The sequence below is a fragment of the Netta rufina genome, assembly GCF_964035555.1.
Source record: "Netta rufina genome assembly, chromosome: 4".
NCBI lineage: Eukaryota > Metazoa > Chordata > Aves > Anseriformes > Anatidae > Netta > Netta rufina.
Window position 1 is genome coordinate 53,588,048 of NC_140127.1, and position 23,473 is coordinate 53,611,520.

General features: G+C 41.4%; 1 protein-coding gene across 1 annotated transcript in view; it reads right to left on the reverse strand.

The window, feature by feature from the left end:
• KLF3 (KLF transcription factor 3) overlaps nucleotides 1-23,164 on the reverse strand; it is a 28,248-nt gene extending 5,084 nt beyond the window's left edge. The window contains exons 1-6 of the mRNA XM_084286637.1: nucleotides 23,052-23,164; nucleotides 19,418-19,456; nucleotides 12,256-12,352; nucleotides 5,595-6,090; nucleotides 4,968-5,115; nucleotides 59-219 (exon numbers count right to left, since the gene is read on the reverse strand). Coding sequence (XP_084142763.1) covers nucleotides 59-219; nucleotides 4,968-5,115; nucleotides 5,595-6,090; nucleotides 12,256-12,312 — 862 coding nt within the window. The 5' untranslated portion in view covers nucleotides 12,313-12,352; nucleotides 19,418-19,456; nucleotides 23,052-23,164. The remainder of the gene's footprint in view (nucleotides 1-58; nucleotides 220-4,967; nucleotides 5,116-5,594; nucleotides 6,091-12,255; nucleotides 12,353-19,417; nucleotides 19,457-23,051) is intronic.
• Between the last annotated feature and the right edge of the window lie 309 nt (nucleotides 23,165-23,473).

The window sequence follows — 23,473 nt, forward strand, 5'->3', positions numbered from 1 at the left end:
GCTTAATCTACTCTTTTACCGGAGGCTTGATGAAAGAAAAGCATAGCAGTGCTCAAACCTGTATGGGTTCTTCTGTGAGCTTTCAGGTGGGAGCTTTTAGTGTAGACCTTGTTGCAGCCTTCATAATCACACCGATGTATTCTGCGTTTTCTTTGCGTGTCTGGTGATTCCACAGGTAAAGGTCTCTTTCCAGGCTGAACTATAACTGAAGGGTGATTCCTGTGAAGTTAAGTTCAATGTTAAAAATGAAAAACATTTAGCACAGCAAACCTCAGCTAATATGATTCATAACAGAGTCCTTTATTCACTACCACGCTGTCTCTTGGCAGGAAGAACAACATTACATGCATGTCGAAAAATTCAAGAGGGTTTAGCAAATTTCATGTATTCTAGCAGTAATATTTGTGTATGCTTACTCACTTTTCAGCATGATGTAGCCATTTTTACTACTAACTAGCTTTTCAAAAACTTATAAAGATAAAAACCCTTCAAATTCCTGTTTTTCAGTGAAACCCAGATTTTTCAAACTATGACTTCATAGTGAACTTTTGTTGTCTTTATTTGCAACTTTTCTTCTGCCTAAAAATGCTGCTAATTTGCTTGTAATTGGAAATGGCTATTCCATACTATTACAGAAATTGTATCTTTAGGCTTTCAAAGCAGAACTCAATCTTTATTGTTCCAGCCACTCCTTTAGAGAGTAATTAAGAATTTCCTGTTTGGTGCTGGCAGGAGGGTGCGGCCTCCCTATACCACTGACGTCAATTCCTAAAAGTAGAGTTTAGCCTGTGCAACACACCCACAGGATGTCTAAAGCTGGCTCTCCACCTTCATAAACATCATTTTTTTGCTTTGAAGCCCACAGGTACAGTGCAGGTAGGACATGTATTAACTGCACACAGACTTCCAGAACAAATAAAAACATAAACATTCGCATCTCTGAAAATACACTGAGCTTCTCAAAAGCTGTCATTCACTACGGGTTGTTTGAACAACAACCTGAGTGCACCATTGGGCAGAACCTTGGTTCTTTCTTCCATGTCACTGTTAGAAGAGGAAGTATGTTTGTCAGAAATGTAGGTGGCGTTATGAATCTTGCAACCTGCATTTTTCAGCTGTTCAGCAGGTCCACATTGGTTCTTTCTTATTTGTTTTTAAGCTTGTAACTGAAACTTAGTATATAATGTACAGATATTAGTATTCCTTGTTCTAAGACCAGCCCCTGCATCTGATAGATATAAGCCTTCTGGAACCCCAGTCGTTTCTCAGTGGCTGTATTTCAAGTTTCTTTACAAGCTGATTTACATTTAATTATCACTAGGTTTATATGAAGAGTTACTTTAACCAAGTTCCTTTAGGGCCTAATATTCAGAAATGCTGAATGACTGCTTCTCACAGCAAGACCATGGACATGTGCTAAAGGTCCTTTGGTGAAAAAAAAAAAGGGAAAAAGAAACAACACTCATGAGGCACAGCAAATAAAAGTTTGCGCATGGTTTAACAAGAAAAATAGTTTCTATTAGCCTCCACAGCAGCAGGATGGAAATTAGTGAAGTGAGAAAAGTTTCACTCTAGTATTCATTCTGTTATTACAGAGTTACCAGCTTGAAACTGGGAGCCACACTCTCTTTCTTGGGTGTTTCTGTGACTGTTGAGTGATGCACTCTTCAAGCACACATTAAATCTAGCTAAAAATACCATAACGGCAGAAAACCCAAGGCAATGATTTTAGATGCAGATGTACATACTCTTAAATAAGAGACAGACTTTTAGCTTCTAGAGAAATGCTTCTCTAAAGTAATGCTCAGTGTTACTGCTGTAGCATACTACTCTTTCTGGAGAAGCTCTGACTTAGGCCAGCAAGCAAACTTGGTTTAAATATCGATGTGTGGAGGCTACTCTTGGGCACTGTGACAGCTGGAAAAATGGAGAAAGAGGATACTGACTGTATGCCATTTGTGATTGTTCATGATGTTAAGAGTGCATACACAAAATGCTGCATATTTGTCTCATTTTCCATTTGGAGGAAAGGAGGCTGGTAAGACTACAGAACGTTATCAATATTCAGACAGGGGACAGCAGTTTTAAAAAATGGTTAAGACGGTGTCAAAAATCAGAGGTAAGTGTCAATAATAAATGCACAGCCTTCTTCCGTCCCTTCTTACACAAGATACAAACTCATGCAAGGCTAACCATGTAGGCATCAATCTGTAATAGTTAAGAGTATCTTCCAAAAATCATGTTGTAATTTCAGCATCTTTTTCTACTTCTTTACCGGCAGACCACACTATATGGCTAGCATGAGTTAGATTTGGACACTTACGCACGCATGAGAATATAATGTTAACAAGGCTTCTTATACTTGTCAGAGATTTTTTACCTGAAGTTTCATTTTAGAAATCACTGCATAGGTACATCAATTATCAGACATTCTAGGAAGTCCAACAATCACAGAATCACAGAATCACAGAATCACAGAATTTCTAGGTTGGAAGAGACCTCAAGGTCATCGAGTCCAACCTCCAACCTAACGCTAACAGCCCTCCACTAAACCATATCCCTAAGCTCTACATCTAAACGTCTTTTGAAGACTTCCAGGGATGGTGACTCCACCACTTCCCTGGGCAGCCTGTTCCAATGTCTAACAACCCTTTCAATCCCTACAGAAATGCCACCAATATTATATACATAATGCATCTGCCAAAAACTAATTCAAAAACAGCCGTTTAAAAGTGAGACTGAACATACTCCCCTTTAGTGTAACTTCCCTGTGTGTCTGAATGTGTGTCAAAACTTTGGGCAGTTGGAACCTATGAAACACAACAAAAAAAAATGTGTAACTAGAGCTCATAATGCTGAGAGAGAGGATGATGAAGCTGTGAGACAACAGGGAGTTTTGTAAAGGTTTAATTCTCTCATCTTGTAACTTTTGTGATTTGCCTATTTTTTTAAATGATGAAAGGTAGAAATTGCCATAAACAAACTGCTCACTGCAGATACAGCAGAATTTGAACTCCAAAGGGCTGGCTTTAGGAATGAACATGAACCGCAGCTCTACAGGACATCTAGGAAGCAATTTAAGGAAGCAACGTGAGGACTGGGTCTCCACGAACACAATGCCTGTGCATGGGCAAATGGATGAGATGCTTTGGGAACAGACCGCTCCCATGTAACAATGCTGCTCATATCTTACAGCAAATTTTACATTCTTTGCTCGGTGGATGGGTTTCCTGTGGAAACTGGACTCACTGGGAAATAGTTAATGCAAATCACTAATGCAGGTGACAAGCCTACAGAAGTCTCAGCCCTGGAGGAAGGGTGTGGTATCAGCCAGGAACAGCACTTACTGGTCTGCTCTTCTTAAAGACACCTAACAAAGAACAGAAGCGTAGTGTTTGATACCCCTGACCTCGCAGAAGTTGGTTCCAAGTAGATACAGACCTAGCTACTGTGTGTGTTGGGTCCACTGTGGAAGACAAGTCACCACCTAGTAACCACGGAAAGTTTTCTATTTCATTGTAATAGAAAACACAAGCTTGCTTTTAAATAAGCAGCATCCTGCTTAGGAAAGCTTGCTGGCAACCAGTTAGCTGTCATTTCACTCAAAAAGGCAGAAATGGTGCAAGTACCAAATTAAATGCCAATCGGAGTTAATTGCAAAGAACCTGCAGCCTGAAACCCACACCTAAGGTGCTGAGAGACTTGAAAATGAGTGGGGTGCCTGGAAGAAGCTTGTCTGGGGTGCAGCCAGCTCTGGAACAGCAGCATGCCTTCCCTCTGAAGGACATGCAGAAGACTGCCAGTCCCATGCTTTCTCTGGTTGGAATTAGGTGATCTTTAAGGTCCCTTCCAACCCAAACCATTCTCTGATTCACCTGGTGTTCCTGCACTCACACACTGTTTTTGGCAGTCTGGCTCGAAGTCCTTCTTCCCCACTCAGAGGAAGGAAGGGAAGAAATGAATTCAGAGGTCATGTACCACGAAACTAGCTCAGTTCCCAACTTCACGTCCTGCCAGAGCCACACCACCAGCCTGTGTGTCCACCCAGAGCAGTGACTGCTGAAGGATGAGCTGGACTCTGGACAATTCCTTAGCTTTGGTAAGTTGACTAAATTTTTTGCAGGAAAGTAGTAAATGGAAATGTGGCCATGGTTCCTCAGGTAATTCCTGATAAATTTTTAACCTTTCCCATCAAAAAATTTCTGCCCCAGACCAGCTTCTTCTTTCTAGCCCTTGCTCTGCCTTTTGCAAATAGGACTGCTTTAAACCTGATCAGATCTGTGATCCAGTTCACGGACTGGTCCCAGTAACAGCTCTAACAGCACAAAATGAGTTGGTACTTGGGTGCAAACAAGTGGCTGGAGAGGAGACAGAGCTTCCGGAACTACTTAAGCTGCCAAAAAAAACCATTTGTGGAACAATGGCCTCAGGTAAACATGGAACTTCACTGGGTGTACAAAGAACTTGTAGGCCTGAGGGGTTTCTTTCCACTGGGTAGCCAATTTTTTTTTAAAGACAAAAAGGTACTCCAAGAAAAGAAAGTGGAAAGAGTATTTTTAAAGAAAGGTATTTTAGGTCATATAAATACAGAAATCAGTATGGAATGTCTTCAATGTATTTTTCTAACTTGATGCTGGTTTTACTTAAAGATATATCTCTGACTTATTGGCAGTTCTATAAGTCAGTATAATCCAGTAGGATTGGAAGCAGCATTACTCCAGAAATGCATTATATAAATATGACAGATCTACATGGTTGCTATGTAGAAACATGTTATCTACTCCTGTCAAAGAAGAAAAAAAAGTTGCATCACATCTCACTGTGGCAGCTGGGGGGGAAGGATGTTTTTCTGTATTTTACCACATGTCAAACACAGTGACTCTCTCTCACTCTTCCAAATTAGCAACTACTGCAGTGAACTGCATTTTGTTCCCCTGCTGATGTTGGGACTACCGTTAGCTACTTACTCTTGAAGCATTACTTGCTGGGGAGACAATGAGGTCATTGGAGGCGACATTCGTTCAGGATAGAAGTCAGTCTTCGATGGTTCGCTTCCTGGTTCTACTTTAATTGTTTTCTTCAGTGTAGGCTTCTCGAAAGACTCAATGACAGGCACTGTATGGGGAAGGGTCAGAGGAGGAAGGCAACATGTCAAAAATATAGGCAGCTACATAAATAAAGGATATACATAAAAATCTATAGTTAAAGCAAAAGAACCCCTTCCCAAGCTTTATATTTAGTGCACCAATTTATACACAAATATAAAATCTCCTGGTTCTAATTTATACACAAATATAAAATCTTCTGGTTCTAGGCTATCTGCTGATGAACTATGATTCAAAAAATTTCAATTCACATTTTCATCAATTCAAATCTCAGTAGGTCTACTAAGATAAACACCTTTATGCAGGTATAAAATAGAACAGAATGGTAAGTTTGGTAAAATATTTACATAGTAAATTCTTTGCATATTTTAGAAGAACAGAAATTACGTCTCCACTTCCTCAAATGTGAAAAATGCATGAAAAGGTGCCTGGATATACAGTTATTTTCCCAGGATGAAAGGGCATAAAAAAGAAACTGACCACACGAACCTTGCATGCTACTTGGACTTTCCATCTCATCTGTAAGAACTGTGGACACCATGATGGGCTGCTGGAGATGGGGAGCATACATAAAAGGAACCGGCTGGACCACAACAGGCTGGATAACTGGGAGAATTCCAGGGCTTCTCAGTCCATGGCGTGAAAGAGCAGCAGCCATTACAGGTGGGATTGTTATGGGCATAGATAAAGGCTGTACTCCCGGGGGAGATGGCGTGAATTTACTGATAGGTGAGCTGGGTGAGGACAGAGTCAATCCGGGGGAAGTTCTTCTGTGCACAGTCTGAAATTTCAAGGGGGAAGGAGAACTTCCAGTGGAAGGCGGTGAGCTTCGCTTGTTCACCGTAAGGTCTACTGGCTCCATCTGGATTCCATTCGATAGTCCGTCAGCGTTTGAGTAGAATTTATTGTGCAACATGCTCGGTGTAGAATAAATGACGCTGTATTTGTTTGGCTTCATTTGGTCCATGTAATTGGACGGGTATGACTGTCAGAAGGAGCAGAAAAAATAAAGATCAAATAATGAATCAATGTGCATAAAACTACAGCTGAAAAGGAATGACAGCTAATAAAACTGAGGCAAAATGAAAAAGATTCAAGAAAACATTTTAATGTTATTTTCTAAACAAAAGTGAAATAAAGCCTAAGACTTCATGCAGAGGAAGTTACTCACGTACTGATTCACTGTTTCAGAAGCAATGCAAGACAGATGGTGAAAAACAAATCCTCAAAGCTTATTCAACGTTTTTTCTCCCTTAAAAACTGCTTTTCATATACTAAGATGCACATTACTTAACTGACTCAGTAGATACATGGTGCTATGCCCAGTACTTAAGTATAAAATGAGGAACACAAAGTCATATGATGGATCCCAATCAACTGCTTAAGTAACTGGAAAACAATACCTCACAATTGCCACAAGAACAAGGAATCAAGTATTTGCAGCCTGTGAGTGATAAAAAAAATTTACAATTGAGCTATATAAGCTATGGGAGATAAACTCAAGAGTGCAACAGGTGAATTCTAAACCTCTACCTTCTTTTTCTCTTCAGGCTAAAAAAAAAGCAGCTAACTAGTCAGTCTGATTTTGGAAAACTAGTACAAGGCATAAGTATTTGGAGTGTTGGAAGAAGATTCCTGTTAGTGGGAGACAGCAGTTCTCAATACAGGATCATATAAAACCTGAAGTTAATCTTAACCTACACGATGATGTCCACATTTCAGTAAAAATATTTTTTTGTAAACCATGAGGTATTAATAATCAATTCTGTAACATTTCAGAATGTTTCTTCTAGGACTAAAACTTCTAGCATTGAGTCTTCCTTCAAAATGCCACCTTATGTCTTCCCTGTAAAGGACATTTATCTGATTGTAAATGTTGATGATAGCCAGAAGTATTATTGCAAAATGACACAAACATTATTTTCTTAATTTTTTTTTGAAACAGTGAGTTTAGAAAATGTTATGTTTTCATGATGTGATGAGAAACAACAAAACTGAGTCTACAAAATACTCTTAACTAATGTTATTTTCAAATAAAGCTGCATATAAAAATTGTGTTTAATATTCAAACAATAAGTATCACATCAAAAACTCTGAAACGTTATTTAATTAACCTTTTTATGACTTAAAAGGTCAACTTATAAAAATGTTCATCTTTTATTGCAACTGGTTCCTCACAACTCTATAAAAATGCCATTATTGCATGCATTGTGCGGTAAAACAAGTTCTGTGGGTACGCCACCATTGCTGAGCCTATCAGTAATTAATTTATTTGAATTCCAAGTGACGAAGGCCTCTGAATACTGATAGAGTTTAATACTTCATATCAGTTACATGAAAATAACAAACTCCTGTGATCTGTAAAGTTCTCTGTGTACCACAGCACGCATGAATTCATGCATAGCAGAGCCTTACGGATCTTGCACAAGTGCACTGAACCCTACAACTTAGAAAGACTGCAAGAATACTAGAAAGCAAAAAGACCTCACCGTTTATATCTTAGGGAATGCTTTTGGTCATTGAGTCAAAGAATGAAGCATCTCCAAGCTGTACCCAGTTCTGCAAGTAACACTAAGTGTGTGCTGAAAAACTACCAGACCATTAAAATGTTGCACCGAGACCTATAAACTGGAAAAGTTAAGTAACATATATTTACACAAGCAAGAAGTTGCTTCTAAGAGTTGGGGAGAAAAAAAATATTTTAAAAACTTGATTATGTTAGGGATTCGGTATTACCTCTCATGACTTGAATTATTTTTCATAAAAGGTTTACATTGTTGTCATTAATCTAGCACAGATTTAGCATCAGATATTTCTCATGGCAGTTTGGGGAAGCTGGATCATTTTTCTAAACTTTTCTTCAAGACTGTAATTGTCATGTTTTATCCAGACAGCAGATAAAGTTGTGAAAGAAAAATGTGGTGCAACAAATGATTTTCTTTATGACAAGAGAGAGAGATTTTTCTAAAGCAGCAGAAAGATGCCTCCTTATGCCTCTCACAGTTCAAAGAGTAGCAGAAAAAAAGAGGGAATTTCTTGAATTTATTTGTGCACCTGAATATTCACAGTATGTGAGGCTTTCCAAATCTGTGTTGGGTATAGAAAGGGTGAAAAAGACGAGAAGGATGCTTGAACAACTAAAAGTAGGGTATCTGCTATCAATCAGAGCCCACATGGGATACATTTTTGTTGAAACCCTGTTAACCTGGAGTAAGTCACACTCGGATCTATCTCACTGGCCTTCACCCTGTAAGAAGACTTCACAGTGTCCTTCTGTAAATTGGGAGCATTAAGAATAGCAAACAAAATAGCCTGACTGGCACTGCTTGGCCTTCAAAATGCCACCAACTGCAGTAACCAGGAGCGTATTTCATAGCCTGCATGAGCAGTCTTTTCTCACCAATCCTAGACCTTCCCCTGGGGACTGCAGCCTGTTCCATCCTGTACAGATCTCTACCAGATTTGCAGCCATACTAAGGACCTTATGTTGAAAATACTAAATGCTCAGCATGTTGTTGGAACAATGTAAAACTGGATATTATTGCTCTGCCCAAAACATTTAAGCTGGTAAGACTTTACTTGGATTTTCGTTGTGGGAATTAAGAGTGCACGTGGGAGTTCAGTCTGACTTGGATAAAAAAGGTAAAAACAAAACACAAAGAACCCACAAATTCTCACTTTCCACTAAGTTCTGCTTTGATGAAACATCCCTGTGCAGAACAGAACAGTGTAACCCCACAGTAGCTCACTACTAAAATGCAGGGTTGTATTTCAAGTTATATTCCTTTACAGTCTCCATCCAGATCTTTTTTTTATGTTTGATATGATACTATCCCTCTTGGACCTTATTAAGCAGTTCATTTCCCTTTCCTTGCTTTTCAAGGAACTTCTGATATTCGAGTTATCATTCGAAAGTACCATATGGTTGATACACTTAAATCAGTAATTCCAAAATGAGGAAGAATCACCATGCTTTTCTTCTTGACAAGCTATCAAAGAAGACCAGCCAAGAGTGTCAAAAGCACCTATCAGCCCCCAGAAGACTGCTGCTTTCACAAGGGGACATTGCGAAGCACTGATCTGATAGAATTTGCTCAACTCTGTTAAACTGCCACAGTGAAACGTACTGCTTGTTGTACAGGATAACACATTTCGAAGAAAGTCATCGAGTCTTTTTCAAACTACATGACCTCATGAATTTAACCATAGTCTAGCCAGACTTTTACAAAACCAGAAACAGATGAAGAACTTGCTTACTGATTTTACAACATGTGTAAGTATATATCATGGAAAAGAATGAACCGGATTTAGTCCAGAATAGCTAATAAATCAAAAGGCATGCTAGTAGATGAGTTAAGACCTCAATCCCTCATGTAGCACATTTGCCTTAAAAAGGGATGAAACAATCTTTTTTTTTGGTTTTGTTTTTGTTTTAACTGATGGAGGGGCAGAGAAAATTGTTTATTTCAATTCAAAGAAAGATGGTCACACAAAGAAAAGGAACTTCTTTCACTAAATGGTCACTGGTGTTTGTCCAAATGTTTAAAAGGTCCTCACAGAAAACATTTAGGTAGGATTCAGATGACTCTGACACTAGTTCACTAAGAATTATCATAAAATGTGTTTAATAATTCAATAATTCAATTCAATAAATAGTACAAGTTGTTGGTATAGTGATGAAATGCCGTGGGTGCGAGCTGCAGTCATCTGAGAAGTATAGTTAATCCTTTCAGCCACACGCCCTGAAATACAGTGGAGTCAAGACTATAATTTGTTTCCCTCTCCCACCCCAACTAATGGGAATTTTTAAAGACAGACTTTATGCCTACAGTGTATGCTTGGGTAAAATAACCAATCATTCTGAAAGGGCTTCATTTAGTCTGATCTCTAATGATACTATTCGAATGACAGATACCATACAAATCCTGATTTTGAAACTGAGTTATGCCAGCCCATGTTAAACTGAATCCTATGCTCAGCACCTCCAAAAAATGACACTAATAGTTTGTCTTTCCTTCTACCTCCTCAGAAGGAAGATCAACAGCACTAATGTACTTGGCTATGTCTGCTAGCCTTTCCTATGTTCTCTCCATGCCATGCCTTTAAATGCTGTTCCTGCTGGGCAGCCTTGGCAGGAGAGCTCCAGGGATGCTACATGACCAAGAAGTGCTCCACATAGCCTCTAGGAGCTAGTCGGAGTGACAGCACTGAGTTAAGAGGATGCCCAAGCTGACTCCAGAGGTCCAACCACTCCTCTGATGTGTAAGCAGCATGCAGCATAGAATACACAACACCTGGAACTACAGTCCTGAAGTGCTTCATGTTGGAAACATGCCCTTGTTCTTCCCACTGCATGTTCTCTCTCACCCACAGCTGTTAAAGGGCGATGGCTCGCTCTCCTGGTCAGCCTTCTGAGGGACTGACTGTGCCCAGGGTGCTGGGGCAGGGTCTCCTGCCTCTCACGTGCATCATCCCAAACCACTGCAGAGCCTTTTCTGGGAGATGAAGGCAGATGTGTACAACAGACAGCTCATGGTGTCTCTGTAGTGATTTTCTATTACTCATGCATTAACATTTTTATTGTACAGGTGGCCCACTTTCTGCCTTTGATAGATACCATAAAACATCCTTAGATAATCATGGATAATCACCACTCATCTCAATGAGGACATGCAATAACTGTGATTGAAGTCACACACAGACTGATCAATACTAAGGTTCTTTCTTGACCCAAATATTGGAATTTGTCAATATGCTTACACCCTTAATAATAGGCCAATTTCTTTTCTATCTTTGCTCAGAAGTAAATATGGAAGTCAAACTTTAATTTTAAAATGCATATAAAGCTTAACACTCAAGAAGTGTCCTTAGTAGCACCAAAGAAATCAGAGTGCTCATGGATGTATTTAATTTAATGCAATTATTCTACATTTTAAATAGAACAGAAAGCAAACTTTTCACTGAGAGATGCCAGTCAGAGCATGAGTTTAATGAGTTTAATGCACCCTAATTTATGCACACTGACTTCATGCTTTTAATTGATCAGCCTTTCTAAGGGTGTGGTTTCATGTCACACTTAATCTGATCTTATTGCAGGCTACTGCTGGAAGGGGAGGTGTCCTGCTCCCTCCTCCTTTCCCCTCCCCTTACTCTAGCATCAAGCAGCTGCAGAGTGAATCAGATTAGTTGCCTGATCTGACAAAAAAAAAGGGTGGGGTATTTTTGGCAGGTTAGCAATTCAGTGGTCTGATTCAAAGAATCCAAGTTATTCTGTGTCCACACAGTAGCCTCATGTCATACAAAGAAGACAGTGGGAGCAAAAAGCTGAAAAAGAGGAATAAAAAAAACAATCTTTCCTTTCAGTGGCAGCAGCCTGAAGTTGAATAGGTGAAGTATAGGGAAACTGCTTCCTAACGTTGTATTTCCCTGGCACCCTAAATCATCACAGCTCAGTGTTCCCTTCCCAGCCACATGTTCCTGTTGCTCTTGCTTATCAAACACTTTGCAGAGGTGACCCTATATACCAAGCTGATGGAAAATTAACCCAATTGAAAAGTCAAGTCTCCATTTCTTTTTCTCCAGTCCTCCTCCACTGTTTCTCATCTGATTACATGGTAAGATAATTAATTCAGCATACCCAGGAAAAAAGCCTTACTTTTTTTGTCAAGATTAATTTTCTGCTGGTTAGAGCACTGAGTTAGCCCTAGGCACATGCGGTTAAGACCAGAATAGAAAGAGAAGAGGGGATGGGGAGAAACTGTTTTTAGTTCAAAGGTGTAACACTGAAACCACAGGCTCTTGCCAATTCACTGTGAAGTCTAGTGGCTTAATTTCAACCTACTTCCATCATGAAGTCAGCAGCATGACCTAAAGAGACTGTATTTGCAGTGTGTGGGTGTAGAGTTCTTCGATGTTCTCTCCTCTGCTCTGTGGATGGCACACCAGCAGAAGTAATGCCACAGGTCATTCATGGACAACAAATTCATGAAGTACAGAAAGTCTTCCTACACTATGAGTCTTATTGCCCTAATATGAAAATACAGATTCACAACCTTTCCTAGACTAGTCCAAAGCTTAAGAGAAATCTTGGTATAAATTTATAGATGGAACAGTGTCATTACAATGGCTGAAATATTTTAAAAAGTCTTACCACTGAAATAGGGTCCATGGCTTCTTGCTTGATAGGGACTGGGTCAAACATTAGCATCTTTTTTATTCACCTGTTCTGATGCCTGCGATGTCCCGGCCTACACAAGAAAGACAATGTGTTAGAAAGCTGCAGGAAAGCCCCAATTCAACTTTCTGAACTGTAGAGAACTTAATATTTGCCAGGTACATGTCTGTATTTATCCATCTCTAACACAGTTTCTTAAATATTTGACAGAGTTTCATTTAAAAAAAAAAAAAAAAAAAAAGCTATCTTAAGTTTATTCTTTCCCATTCGCCACTGAAATAAAGGGACATCTGCTCACTTTAATGAAAGTTGCTGTGAATTTTTATTGTTCATGTCCATGTATCAACTTTCATTAGCTGTCAGTGTGCAAATACAACACAGTCTAGACCATACATTTCTCATCATGATTTTAACTTCAGAATAATCTCGTATAGCTGACCATAAAGTGAACTGATTCTGGAAAGAATCTCTTTCCTATAAGTCCTAATAGAAAAGCCAAAACCTTCATGTGCAATGACACTGAAATCAACGCAGAAGAAAGACGATGAAAAATCTGGACTAATTTAGAGAAGTACACTCAATGTGCTGCAATAACTTAACATGAAAGAATACTTAAGTTATTTTCTGGAGAGAATAAGTTTGCTGACAGTTCAACAATAATTTCTGCTAACTATGCAAAGGAAAAGCACTCCAGAAAATCTGGCTGTATTCTGTGCAGCTTCAGTTGTTTTTTCTACAATGTTCAACCTCACTTTTCCAATTTTAGCTTATCTTGAACTGCCTGATAAAAAAAAATATTTAGCATAAAGCACGTCATCACTTAACTATTGTATTACACATCTTTGGTCAGTTTGGAAAGATACTGTGCAGGCAAAGAACAGGTATCTCTGTTGGAGTGGGCCATAAAGCAAAGTAAAAAAGTAAAACCAAGCGAAGCAAAGTAATGTTGTTCTCAGTGACATTTAGATTATGATAAGCTTTTATATACTAGTTGAGATGGTATATATTATATGATTGATGTTCAGCGAGGATACTTTGATCATGTACAGTACCTTGCACTGCCCTGCAAGGAAGTGGTCTGACATCTCTAAGATGTTGACAAAAAAAACTTACATTTACTTTTGACCAGTAGATGGCACTGGAAATAAACGAATACAGCCAGAAGACACCATCTAGACAATTTCACCCCAAGGAAGTAGGCTAAAGGCTCAACAGATTTGGAGTTCTGGCCAGAAAATTTCCCCAGAAAAAATTTCCCCATAAATTTATACGAAATTTAAGCTATACCTGTTTCAAGTTAAAGCTAACGAGCCTACGCTAATGAACAATCTTGCAATGAACTGCCACGTGATTGTAAATAAGGAATTGGTAAATGCTTCCACAGAAAGATGGCATGAGCTGTTACAAGTCAAGTTAATTATTCAGGTATATGAATGCAGTTTCAAGCGTTACAGAAAAATATTACAACAGTGTTCCTGTTAAATAACGGAAACAAATTAGGATCATGAGTAAATTAATGTATCTTCATAGCATTTCTTAGAAAAATCACAGGCCTGATAAAAGCAAACTGAAGAAAAAAAGTTAAATAGAACAGCTCAATGCAATTTTGATCTTAAACATAAAATGTAGTTTTAGTTTAGAAGCAGTTTTGTAAAGATGACTCTACTTACTAGAAATCATGATAATTTTGTTAACACTTTAATCATGCTCGCAAGAAGGCTGTCAACCATACTTATTTTCTTTGAATGGTTATCTTTTTCAGGTTTTTAGTGTTTCCCAGAGAGAACTAACATTTCAGAGGACTGTTACCTCAGCAATATATCCACATATCTATGCACTGGGTACACACATGTATCTATGCATCACTTACACATATCCACTGACATATATATGCATTGTGGGAACACAAAAAAAGAGGTATTTTTAAACATAAAGAATATTTACAGAAAAATGTACCATTTCAGACTTCATACATAAGAATTTGGAACAACTTACTTTCAGATTTGCAGAAACTTTCAGTTTTTACTTTGAATGTGCATAGATAGTGACACATCAAGCTGTACTTCAGTGTAGAGAGGAAGGAAGGAAAGGAAGAATGAAGAGAGAAGAGGAGAGGAGAGGAGAGGAGAGGAGAGGAGAGGAGAGGAGAGGAGAGGAGAGGAGAGGAGAGGAGAGGAGAGGAGAGGAGAGGAGAGGAGAGGAGAGGAGAGGAGAGGAGAGGAGAGGAGAGGAGAGGAGAGGAGAGGAGAGGAGAGGAGAGGAGAGGAGAGGAGAGGAGAGGAGAGGAGAGGAGAGGAGAGGAGAGGAGAGGAGAGGAGAGGATTTGTTCTAAGAAACCAGTCATGTTCCCAGGCTACTCATTTTGTAGTTTTAAAACTGGATTTTCTTCAATTTAAGAATTAGTCCTTCCCTCCTTTTGCTCCAAGTGCATGAAAGACTTTTGTTTCACATTTCACTTCATGCTACACATCTGACTGTTTCTTGAGAGGACTCGAAATTACTGTGCAGTGCCATTGACAACAGAAAGTGTACTGCACCAAGTAAAAGTGAAAAGTAATTCTCAATCTTTCTCAGATGCAGTCATCTAAGAACAGAAGAAAACATTACGTTTATTGCTGCATCACAGTGCAGAAATTGAGTACTCCTTCATCGTGTGTTACTCAAGAGATAGCTTTTCTTTCCCAGTTTGATGGTAAGTAGAAAAATTTTCAAGATGGGAAAATCAATGAATGTATAACACTTGGTCTTGTTGGTCCAGACTAGAGTGTTTGATGCTTATTTTGTGGAAATTGATAGAGCTGCTAGAGAGTCAGTATAAACCAGCTTTGGGTCTGTCATTTAAAATTTAGCTCAGAGCGACACTTTCCTAAGACTGCAAGCAAACTCATAAAACCATGCTCTTTGTGTCTAGAAATAGTGCTCCAAAGAGATTGCTTGGCCCATATTCACAAGGAAATATGTCTACATACACACTAATAAACACACAAATACACCATGCTACTTTAAGTAAGAAATTACAGTAGTTTTTCTTAGTTTATTTGTAAAATTATGCCTACCAAATCAAAATCTTACTATGTCTTCCCTCTAAACATGTGAGAAGGGGCCAACAGGGAAAGTAAACAATCTTATTTGTTTCTATTACAGAGGAATGAAAAAAACAGTTGGGTTCTACTTTACACACTGATTTCATAATATGCTTGTTTGAAAGCCCACAAATTGTTTAGTAAATAAAACTAGTTTCTGGAAAGTTAAAATATTGTTCCTATTTTCTCAGGTACCCTTAAAATAACACTGAAGAAACAACAATATATTTACATTAAACATATTAAAAAGTAAGGGCTTTTAGTGTTCACCTAGTAGATAAATTATTATTTATTTTTTTCACGTGGGCTAAAAGAATTTAAAATGCATGTAATCTGAAACTAAATAATTAACTGCAATCCAGTAGGCAAACGTTCCACCTTTTTTTTTTTTTCTCTCCTTCTCTTTTTCTGCTAACAAGCCACCCAGTTTTACTTTCTTGCCTCCTCCCATTCACTCCACCCTGTGGATCTCTGCCAAGTCAGTCCAACTTGTCCAAACAGGACATGGCTTTTGATAAGATTTTGCTCACGCCCTGTACTTCAGAAAGACAAATGAAGCAATTGGGTTTTGTATGCAAATAAGGACAGGTGCAAGGTAAAGTCCAGGCAAAGTTCCTCAGTATTTCCATGTGTGAAGTCCAGTGAAAAGAGCAAATGAGAAAAATCACAAAATCTGCCCTTACAACCCGATTAAGAACCAAAGTATCCCCTCCAGAAGGAAAGTTCATGTCCCTGTCAAGATTGGAGAGTTCTTGAGATTAACTTCTGGATGGGTATGGTTTGTTGTTTCAGAGACATAATTAGTAAATGAGAGCTTAAAGTCACTTAGCCTGCATTCTGGCAGTAAGGATTTGTATAGATTATTTGCAGTGGCCAAAAGGAGCAAAACAGTTTCTTCAAACACACCCAGCCTGCACATCTGCACCACACACCAGCTGCTGAAAGGCAATCGTGCTCCTGCCATGGCTCTGTACCTCACCTTCAAGGTCCGCCAACCCCACAGCCCTGTTAGGAAAGGGTGGGGTGGACGTCCAGTTCTGGCTCTGCACATCCAACAACTACAGATCCTCTCGGCAGCACAGAGCCTTTGCTCCAGACCTGGGAGCGCAGGCAGTGACCTGAAAGATAGCACAGCTGTGGATAGCAGGGTGGGGGCCATAAATCCTCCCTCTCTTCACTCTGCATAAAACTATGCGCCAGTGTTTGCTTTCTCAATCTTTCTGCCTGGGGAAGCAAGGAATGCTGCCCTGTGGTACAGTGAGGCTTTGTCTAGAAGCATCAAGGTATTATTGTTACTGTTGGTATAATTACAGAATAATGTAATGGTATCTGCTAAATTAGCACTGCCTGAGCGGCCTCCCCAAAGACAGGGCAGCGCTGCTGGTATCTGGCAGCCACCGTGTTTCTTGTGGCTGCAGCTCTTCAGCCCAAGCCCTTTGGGACTTACGCTGTTGCCCCGAAAGTGGTACTTCTTCTGCGAGCCTCAAGTCAAACTTCCCCTATTATTAAGGAGAAGTGATAACATCAGAAGACTCTCCACTGATGAAATCCTAAAGGGAGGGGAGGCTTCCTGGGCCGGGCTGAGAAGCCTCCTTCAGTGGAACCTTGGAAGATAGTCTGACAGAGGAAAAAACAGCGTCTGACAGCAGGAGTCCCTGGAAAGGGTTGAGAAAGGGTTTTCCACAGCTCCTAGCAAGATGTGTTTGCACTGACAGTACCGGCTGCTCATCAAGACCTGTGTCAGCAAAAAAAAAGTATTTCTGAAGTTCCATTAACTTTAATGGGAAGTAAGCGAGTGCTGAACTGCGCTGGGCCCCAGAATAGCAGCAGGCAAAGAAACTCCCCAGCTCAGCAGAGCACAGCTCTCAGATCCAGCCCCAGACAGCATGAGCAGGGGAAGGAGCGAAGGCCTCGAGATGGAGCTGGGGGAAGGGAACGGAGCAGCCACCCCACAAAGAACAGCAGGGGGAAAATCATGAAGAAGCAGTACACCAAGAAAACATGCTGCAGGTCAGCAGCCCCCTGCATTTGCTTATTCACTGGATTTCCTCTGGGAAATGGCAGTAAGTGTTCAAAAATTTAGGATACCGTGTAAAAAGAAAGCGGCACCTGGACAAAAACTTTCAGCTGAATGCTTTACTTGTTAGGCGTAAAGGAATATTAAGATAAATGGCAATATTTTGTTTCGATTTCATTAAGTTGTGTCACTTAACAATAAAAGCTCTCCAAAAATGCCATGCACCCTAATGCAGGGGTGTGACCAGATGGCCTCAAGAGCTCCCCTCCAAACTTCATTACTCTAAGATTAATATGCCTCTTTAACTAGATGCTTCAATGAAATCAAAATAACTAGTTTTTTAAAACCCACTGCAATTAAACATTCTAATTTTTATGTGACAGCACATTTTATTCTTTCCTTTCACATGGCAAAGAATTTCAAACTATTTTGGCTTTTTATTGACACAAACATCTTTTACCTTCCCTCCAGTGCAAGCAGGCTGAAAAATCTGGTATTTTGTGCAGCTTGTACATTCTAACTTTGCTGATATCACTTTGACCTAGAACTGTTTTGTCATAATCATTTATCAGCTGTGTAGCAGACTAATCAGTATTTCAATTAGATTTGATAATTACTGTTGCAGGCTGTTTGAAGCCACATGTCGGGAAATGGACTTCTTGAACATAAAAATTTCAGGAAAAAAAAGTTTTTGCAGTGCTTACTAAAAAAAAATGCCTCTTTTGCCAAAGAAAAATGGAGTCCAGTTCAACCTTCAGTTCTACATCTACTGAACCCAAGGGAAAGAGAAAGAAAAGCTCTTGAGGCACCTCCATTAGACAATATTCTCCCTTATCAGGGCAGACTACTGTCTGGTTTCCTGTCTCAACTCAAGCTACTGCTTCGAAGGAGAAACAGTCTAGTAAGGATAAAAGATCAGACTTCTGAAAACAAGTGAAGTATGTGGAATGGTATGATAATCTTTCCCTTCCAAACTGAACTTTGTTTTCTGTTGTGTTTTTTCTTAATTTTGAAGATAATTTTAAAGGACAAATATTAATCCTGTCTTTTTATATTACTAGGGAAGAATGACAGAAGGTACTGCTGTGTAACATAAAGGACTCTACTATTTCATGAACCTTGAGAGAGATTGAAAATTTTTGATAGTATGGGAGAGAAGAAAGAAATTCTAATCCTAAGGAAAGTGTACATTTATGAACAATAGCTTAAACGACTAATTTGAGCGAGGATTTGAATATAGGGCAAATGTTGATGAACTTCTGTGTATCTACAGCAGTGAAAAAAACAAGAGGGAAAAGAGCTGGATAGCGCAGTGGGTACAAGTGAGACAGTGATCAAAGAAACTCAGACTCTTTAAAAGCGGAAATTCTGTCGTGCCTTCATGGATCAAGTTTGTTGGTAACATACTGACTGCATGATAGACAGACTTGACCACACACTTGTGTTTGTTTTTTTTTTTTTCCATTCTGACTTAGTTTACTACTAAAAAAATACTAGAGCTTTATCATTCAGTATGGCTGATGTACACTTGCACTTCTTTCCCCTGGGAGATATCTACTGTGGCTACAAAGCCCTCAAAGGAGGGCTCAGCATCAAGTCAACACTTAATAGGGAAGGGTTAAATCTCTGCTAAAACCAGCTCTGCCAAACTTCATATTCTGGATTGGAAGCAACTAGCCTTGGAATGAAAACACAAAGCTTCAATGCTGACAGCATAAAGAACTTTAAAAGACCTCCTGTTAGCAGTGCTAATTAATACTAAAAAGTTGGTTTACAAAACTATTATAATTTTAATCTCAGTCTCAGATTTTGTAAGACTTCTGAATACAAAAAGGTGTGAACCACAAAATGTACTGCATTTATTATACGCTAGTTTCCAGTATCAAACTACAGTTAAATGCAACATTTTTCCTTTGTCACAGGGAAAAAAAAAGATGGTATGTTTGAAATCCTGTGCAAATTGACTAAATTAAGTAAAAATAGTTATGTAAAAATAAGTGGCAGTAACAAATGTGAAAATAATCAGTAAACAACTTACCAAAACTGTGCGGCCAAATACTTCTTGTTATCTGGAATTCTGAATAGACAAGAAACAAGTTCATGTAAGGATGCGCATATTATTTAGTAAGTATTTTTTTCACATACAATTAAACCCTGAAAGAGGAAGTTCATAGCATGTATTTCAGATACTTCTTAAAAGACACAATAGCATTTAAAACATCTGCAATGATCACAAACAAGTGATCCTTAGCATCCTAAAGAGCAACTGCAGGGATTAAAAGGCTACTTTAAAAAATGAAATAAAAAAAGTAGCAAAATAGAAGAGTTAAAGTATTTCGGTGCGAACAGGAAACATGCATATTCCAGCACAGAAATGACAGAGAGGAATAAACAGTCCATCTTGCATTTTCATCCAGGGGCCTGATTCAAAAGCCCAGTGAAGTTAATGCAAGTCTTTCTCTTGATTTCAATGAGCTTTGGCTTGGGTCCTTTAGCTCTTCATCAGTCAGACCCAAAGCAACAGCAAGATTTATATCTCTTTTTGGACTTCCTCTTGAAGTTTCTCCATGTTTGCCTGTAACAGGCTGTGGGAAGAAGACAAATCTAAAAACGGGACTAAAAAGATTACTTTTGCGCCTTCAGAAATGCAAAACATAGGACAGCTACACCTATTTATTCCCAAGAAAAGATAGCCAGCAGTCTCATTTTCTGTATTACATCCATGAGACAGAGAATCTTCTAGTTTGGATGATGAGAAAATGTTTATTCCTTTCATGAACTGGAACTACGAGGTGCTTCCGGTGGGCCATCCAGGTTGGGTAAGGGCAGAAGCCAAAGCTCCCTCTGCAAGGTGCATCTGCAAGATGTGGGCTCTCTTCTTGTGCTCTTTTTACACCAGCGTAACTCCGCAGCTTTAATGGAGCTGTTCCAGCCCGGCTGGTGTTGCAAGCCAGAGGAGAAAACTGGATCCCAGTTCTCTGGAGACTTGAGTACCCGTTCTCGGCAAAGGGAGCGAAGCTCTTCAGGTCACCCCCATAAGCACATTGGGAGTCGCGGGCGCGCGTTAAAGGTTAACTTGGAAATCTCATGATGACATAACACAGGCATCTTAAGCAATCGTGAGTGTGTAGAGACATGATAACTCACTGGGTGGGGATTGGGAGTTGAGGGGCAGTGACAAGGGGCCTGGATGAGGCTACCGATCTACCAGAAAACAGCCTGAAACAGGAAAGAGCACCACATATGCCACTTGGAATGTGTGACGCAAACCCCAGCCTTGAAACAAAGAACAGGAAACAGCTCTGCTGGCTGCGCTGGGGAGAAAGCACAGAGAAACATTTAGGCGGCCCTCCCTGACCCTATATTCATGAGCAGCTGGAGTCTTTTAAAACAACAACAGTGGGTGGAGGTGTTTGTTCATTGGGTGTGAAGAAAAACACTGTCCTTATGCTGGGGACCTGCCCTATTTACAAACAGGCACCCTTAACAACACGAGGGAGCACGAGATTTTTTAGACACCACGGGTCATGACGATTAACCGAAGCCTTTCCCCGGGATTGATTGATTTATTACAGGACTGACAGAACGCCAGTAGCTAAACAGAAGCAGAGCTTCATTTCTCCAAGCAGTCACAGCTCCTAGTCCAGAAGCGAGGACCTACACGAGCAGGACCAAGGGAATCAGCCGGCCACAGGAGGAGCTGTAGAGGAAGGGGCTGCTGCAGGCAGCATCTCGCTTGGTTGGGCCAGCATGCTCCATGGCTGAGGACCTGCACAGCTCAGCGCACCTACTGCATCTGTCCAAAGCACCGCACGCGTGGCTGTCGGCATCCCTCTGCCACATGCAGAGACTTTGCCTCGGGACCCGACTTTCTGTGGATAAAACACTTTTATTTGCAAAGCGCCCAAATACCCAGCCAGATAAACGAACTCCTTCCTCAAGGTGGAGGCAGAGGAAAGGTGCATTTTGCCTAGATGTCATATACTAGAGTAACTTCAACACTTGCTTTCCTTCAAAGCTGTGGTTTCATTGCACTCTCTTCCCTTACATGCTTTGCATCGGTTATTTATACACCAGGGGTGGGACAGCTAACGCTATCCAATGTGAGAACATGTTACAGCAAATTATGTGGACTGGCACTACAGCAGCACTAACAACTGCTGCAGGCTCCCCAGGGCTGGTGTTTAAGAGTGCGCTGGCCAGCAGAGCATCTGCACAGCGATGTGTGGGTGCAGGCTTTATGCTGATGATATCAGCTCCTTACTGTCTTCATACCCAGCATCTGGAACTAAGCAACTTGGTGGCTGTACAGCTCCTGTCTCTACTACCTTAGAGCCTTTGGCTGATCTCGCTCACGTTTACATCATTTTTTATCTGAAGGCTTTTGCTTTCGGCTGACCAGGTATCGACCGCATGGCTCAAATCCTCGCAGCACATCAGGGCTGTCTCACAGCTCTGTTACCGAGAGCAAATTTTGTCCAGTTTCTCATGGAAGGCACAGACCACTTTATATCTTCTCCCTCCTCACACACACCCCGCCCTTGCCCCCGTCCCTCTTGTGGTCTGTACCACGCTGTGTGCAGGGGAAAAAAAAGGTATTTTGCCTGCTTGGACAGAAATAAAAAAGGCCACTCACACCAGCTTCAAGTTTTTATATTTATACTAGGCAAAAAGCTCTTAAAAATACAAGAGGAAAGTTAGTTTGAAGTAAATCTCTTCTGGGTCAGGCAGGATTATCAAATCCAGATGTAGCTCCTCTCACACAAGAAGTTCCTCATGCAATTACCAAGAGTGTGCATCTTAAAAGTATTATATGGGAAAAAATCATTACTGAGCAGCCATGTAAGCCTTTGTTTTCAATACAGGTAATGAGCATTCAGGGATATTAGTTTAAATAAAGTAAGCCTTCAAAGCTCTCGTATCCGGCACCCAAATTCAGCCTTTCATAACAATAAAGCCTTCAGAGTTCAGCTCTACAAACAGTGGCACTTCCTGCATTTTCAAAGGCTAGGAAGCAAATAAAGCACAGCGGACAATATAGGTACAGTGAGTGAGGTATCAGGGGAGGACACGAGGCAAGTCCCTATTTTTTTTCCCCTCCCTGCCCTCCTGAGCAGCCCCCAGTCCCTCTCCCCGCACCGGGCTGTCCTGTGCCAGGGCTGCCCCCGGCCGTGCGAGAGGCGCATCTGACAAAAGTCCAAAGTAAACGCTCCCGTCCGCGTTTAGGCTTAAAGAATTAATTATTATTATTATTATTATTAATAACAAATGAACGGCGTCCAGAAAAAGGGAAGCAAATTGCGGTCGTTGCTCCTACCGCCGTACCCAGCTGCGGCGCGGCTGAACTTCACCTCGACCCCTGCCAGCTCGGAGGAGGGGGGGGGGGGGCGGATAATATGGTTTTTGGGGGCACGACCACCCCCTGGCTTAACCTGGAGCTCCGCCGGACCCTTCCCAAAACCCGAACCCACCCGGGAACATCTCCCCGGGCCGCTGCCCGTCCCCCCGTCCCCAAAAAGCCCCCGCACCCCGCACCGGGATGGTGGCGGCGGGGGCGTCCCAGCGGGGTCGGGGCAGGTGCGCGGAGCCCCCCGGATCCCCCCCATCCCCACAGCAGCTCGGGGAAACTTTCCGGGGGGCTGCCGCGCACACACACACACACACACACTTACGCTGGGCAGGAGGTGCGGAGGGCGCCGTGGGGGCGCTGGGCGGCGAGGCTGGAGGCTGGAGGCGCCGTGGCTCCGGCTCTGTGTGTGTGTGCGGGGTGTGTGTGCGAGGAGGGGCGGCCCCGCTGCCTGCCTCCCTCCCTCCCTCCCTGCCTGCCTCCCGCCTTCCCCCCGGGCTGCTGGCACCGGGCCGCGCTGTCACATGACGCCGCCGCCTCTCTCGCCCTGCCCGGCTCCCCGGGAGGGTCACGGAGGGGAGCGCGGCCGGGCGGGGACGGAGGGAGGGAGGCGGGAGGGCGGCTCCCCGCCCGCGGGGTGGAGGCTCCGCCGAGGGGCCGGGGCGAGCGGCGGCGCACACAAACAGGCGGGCACGCCGTGACTCCCCGCCGCCCAGCCCTGCCTCCCGGGGGCAGCCGGCCTCGCGC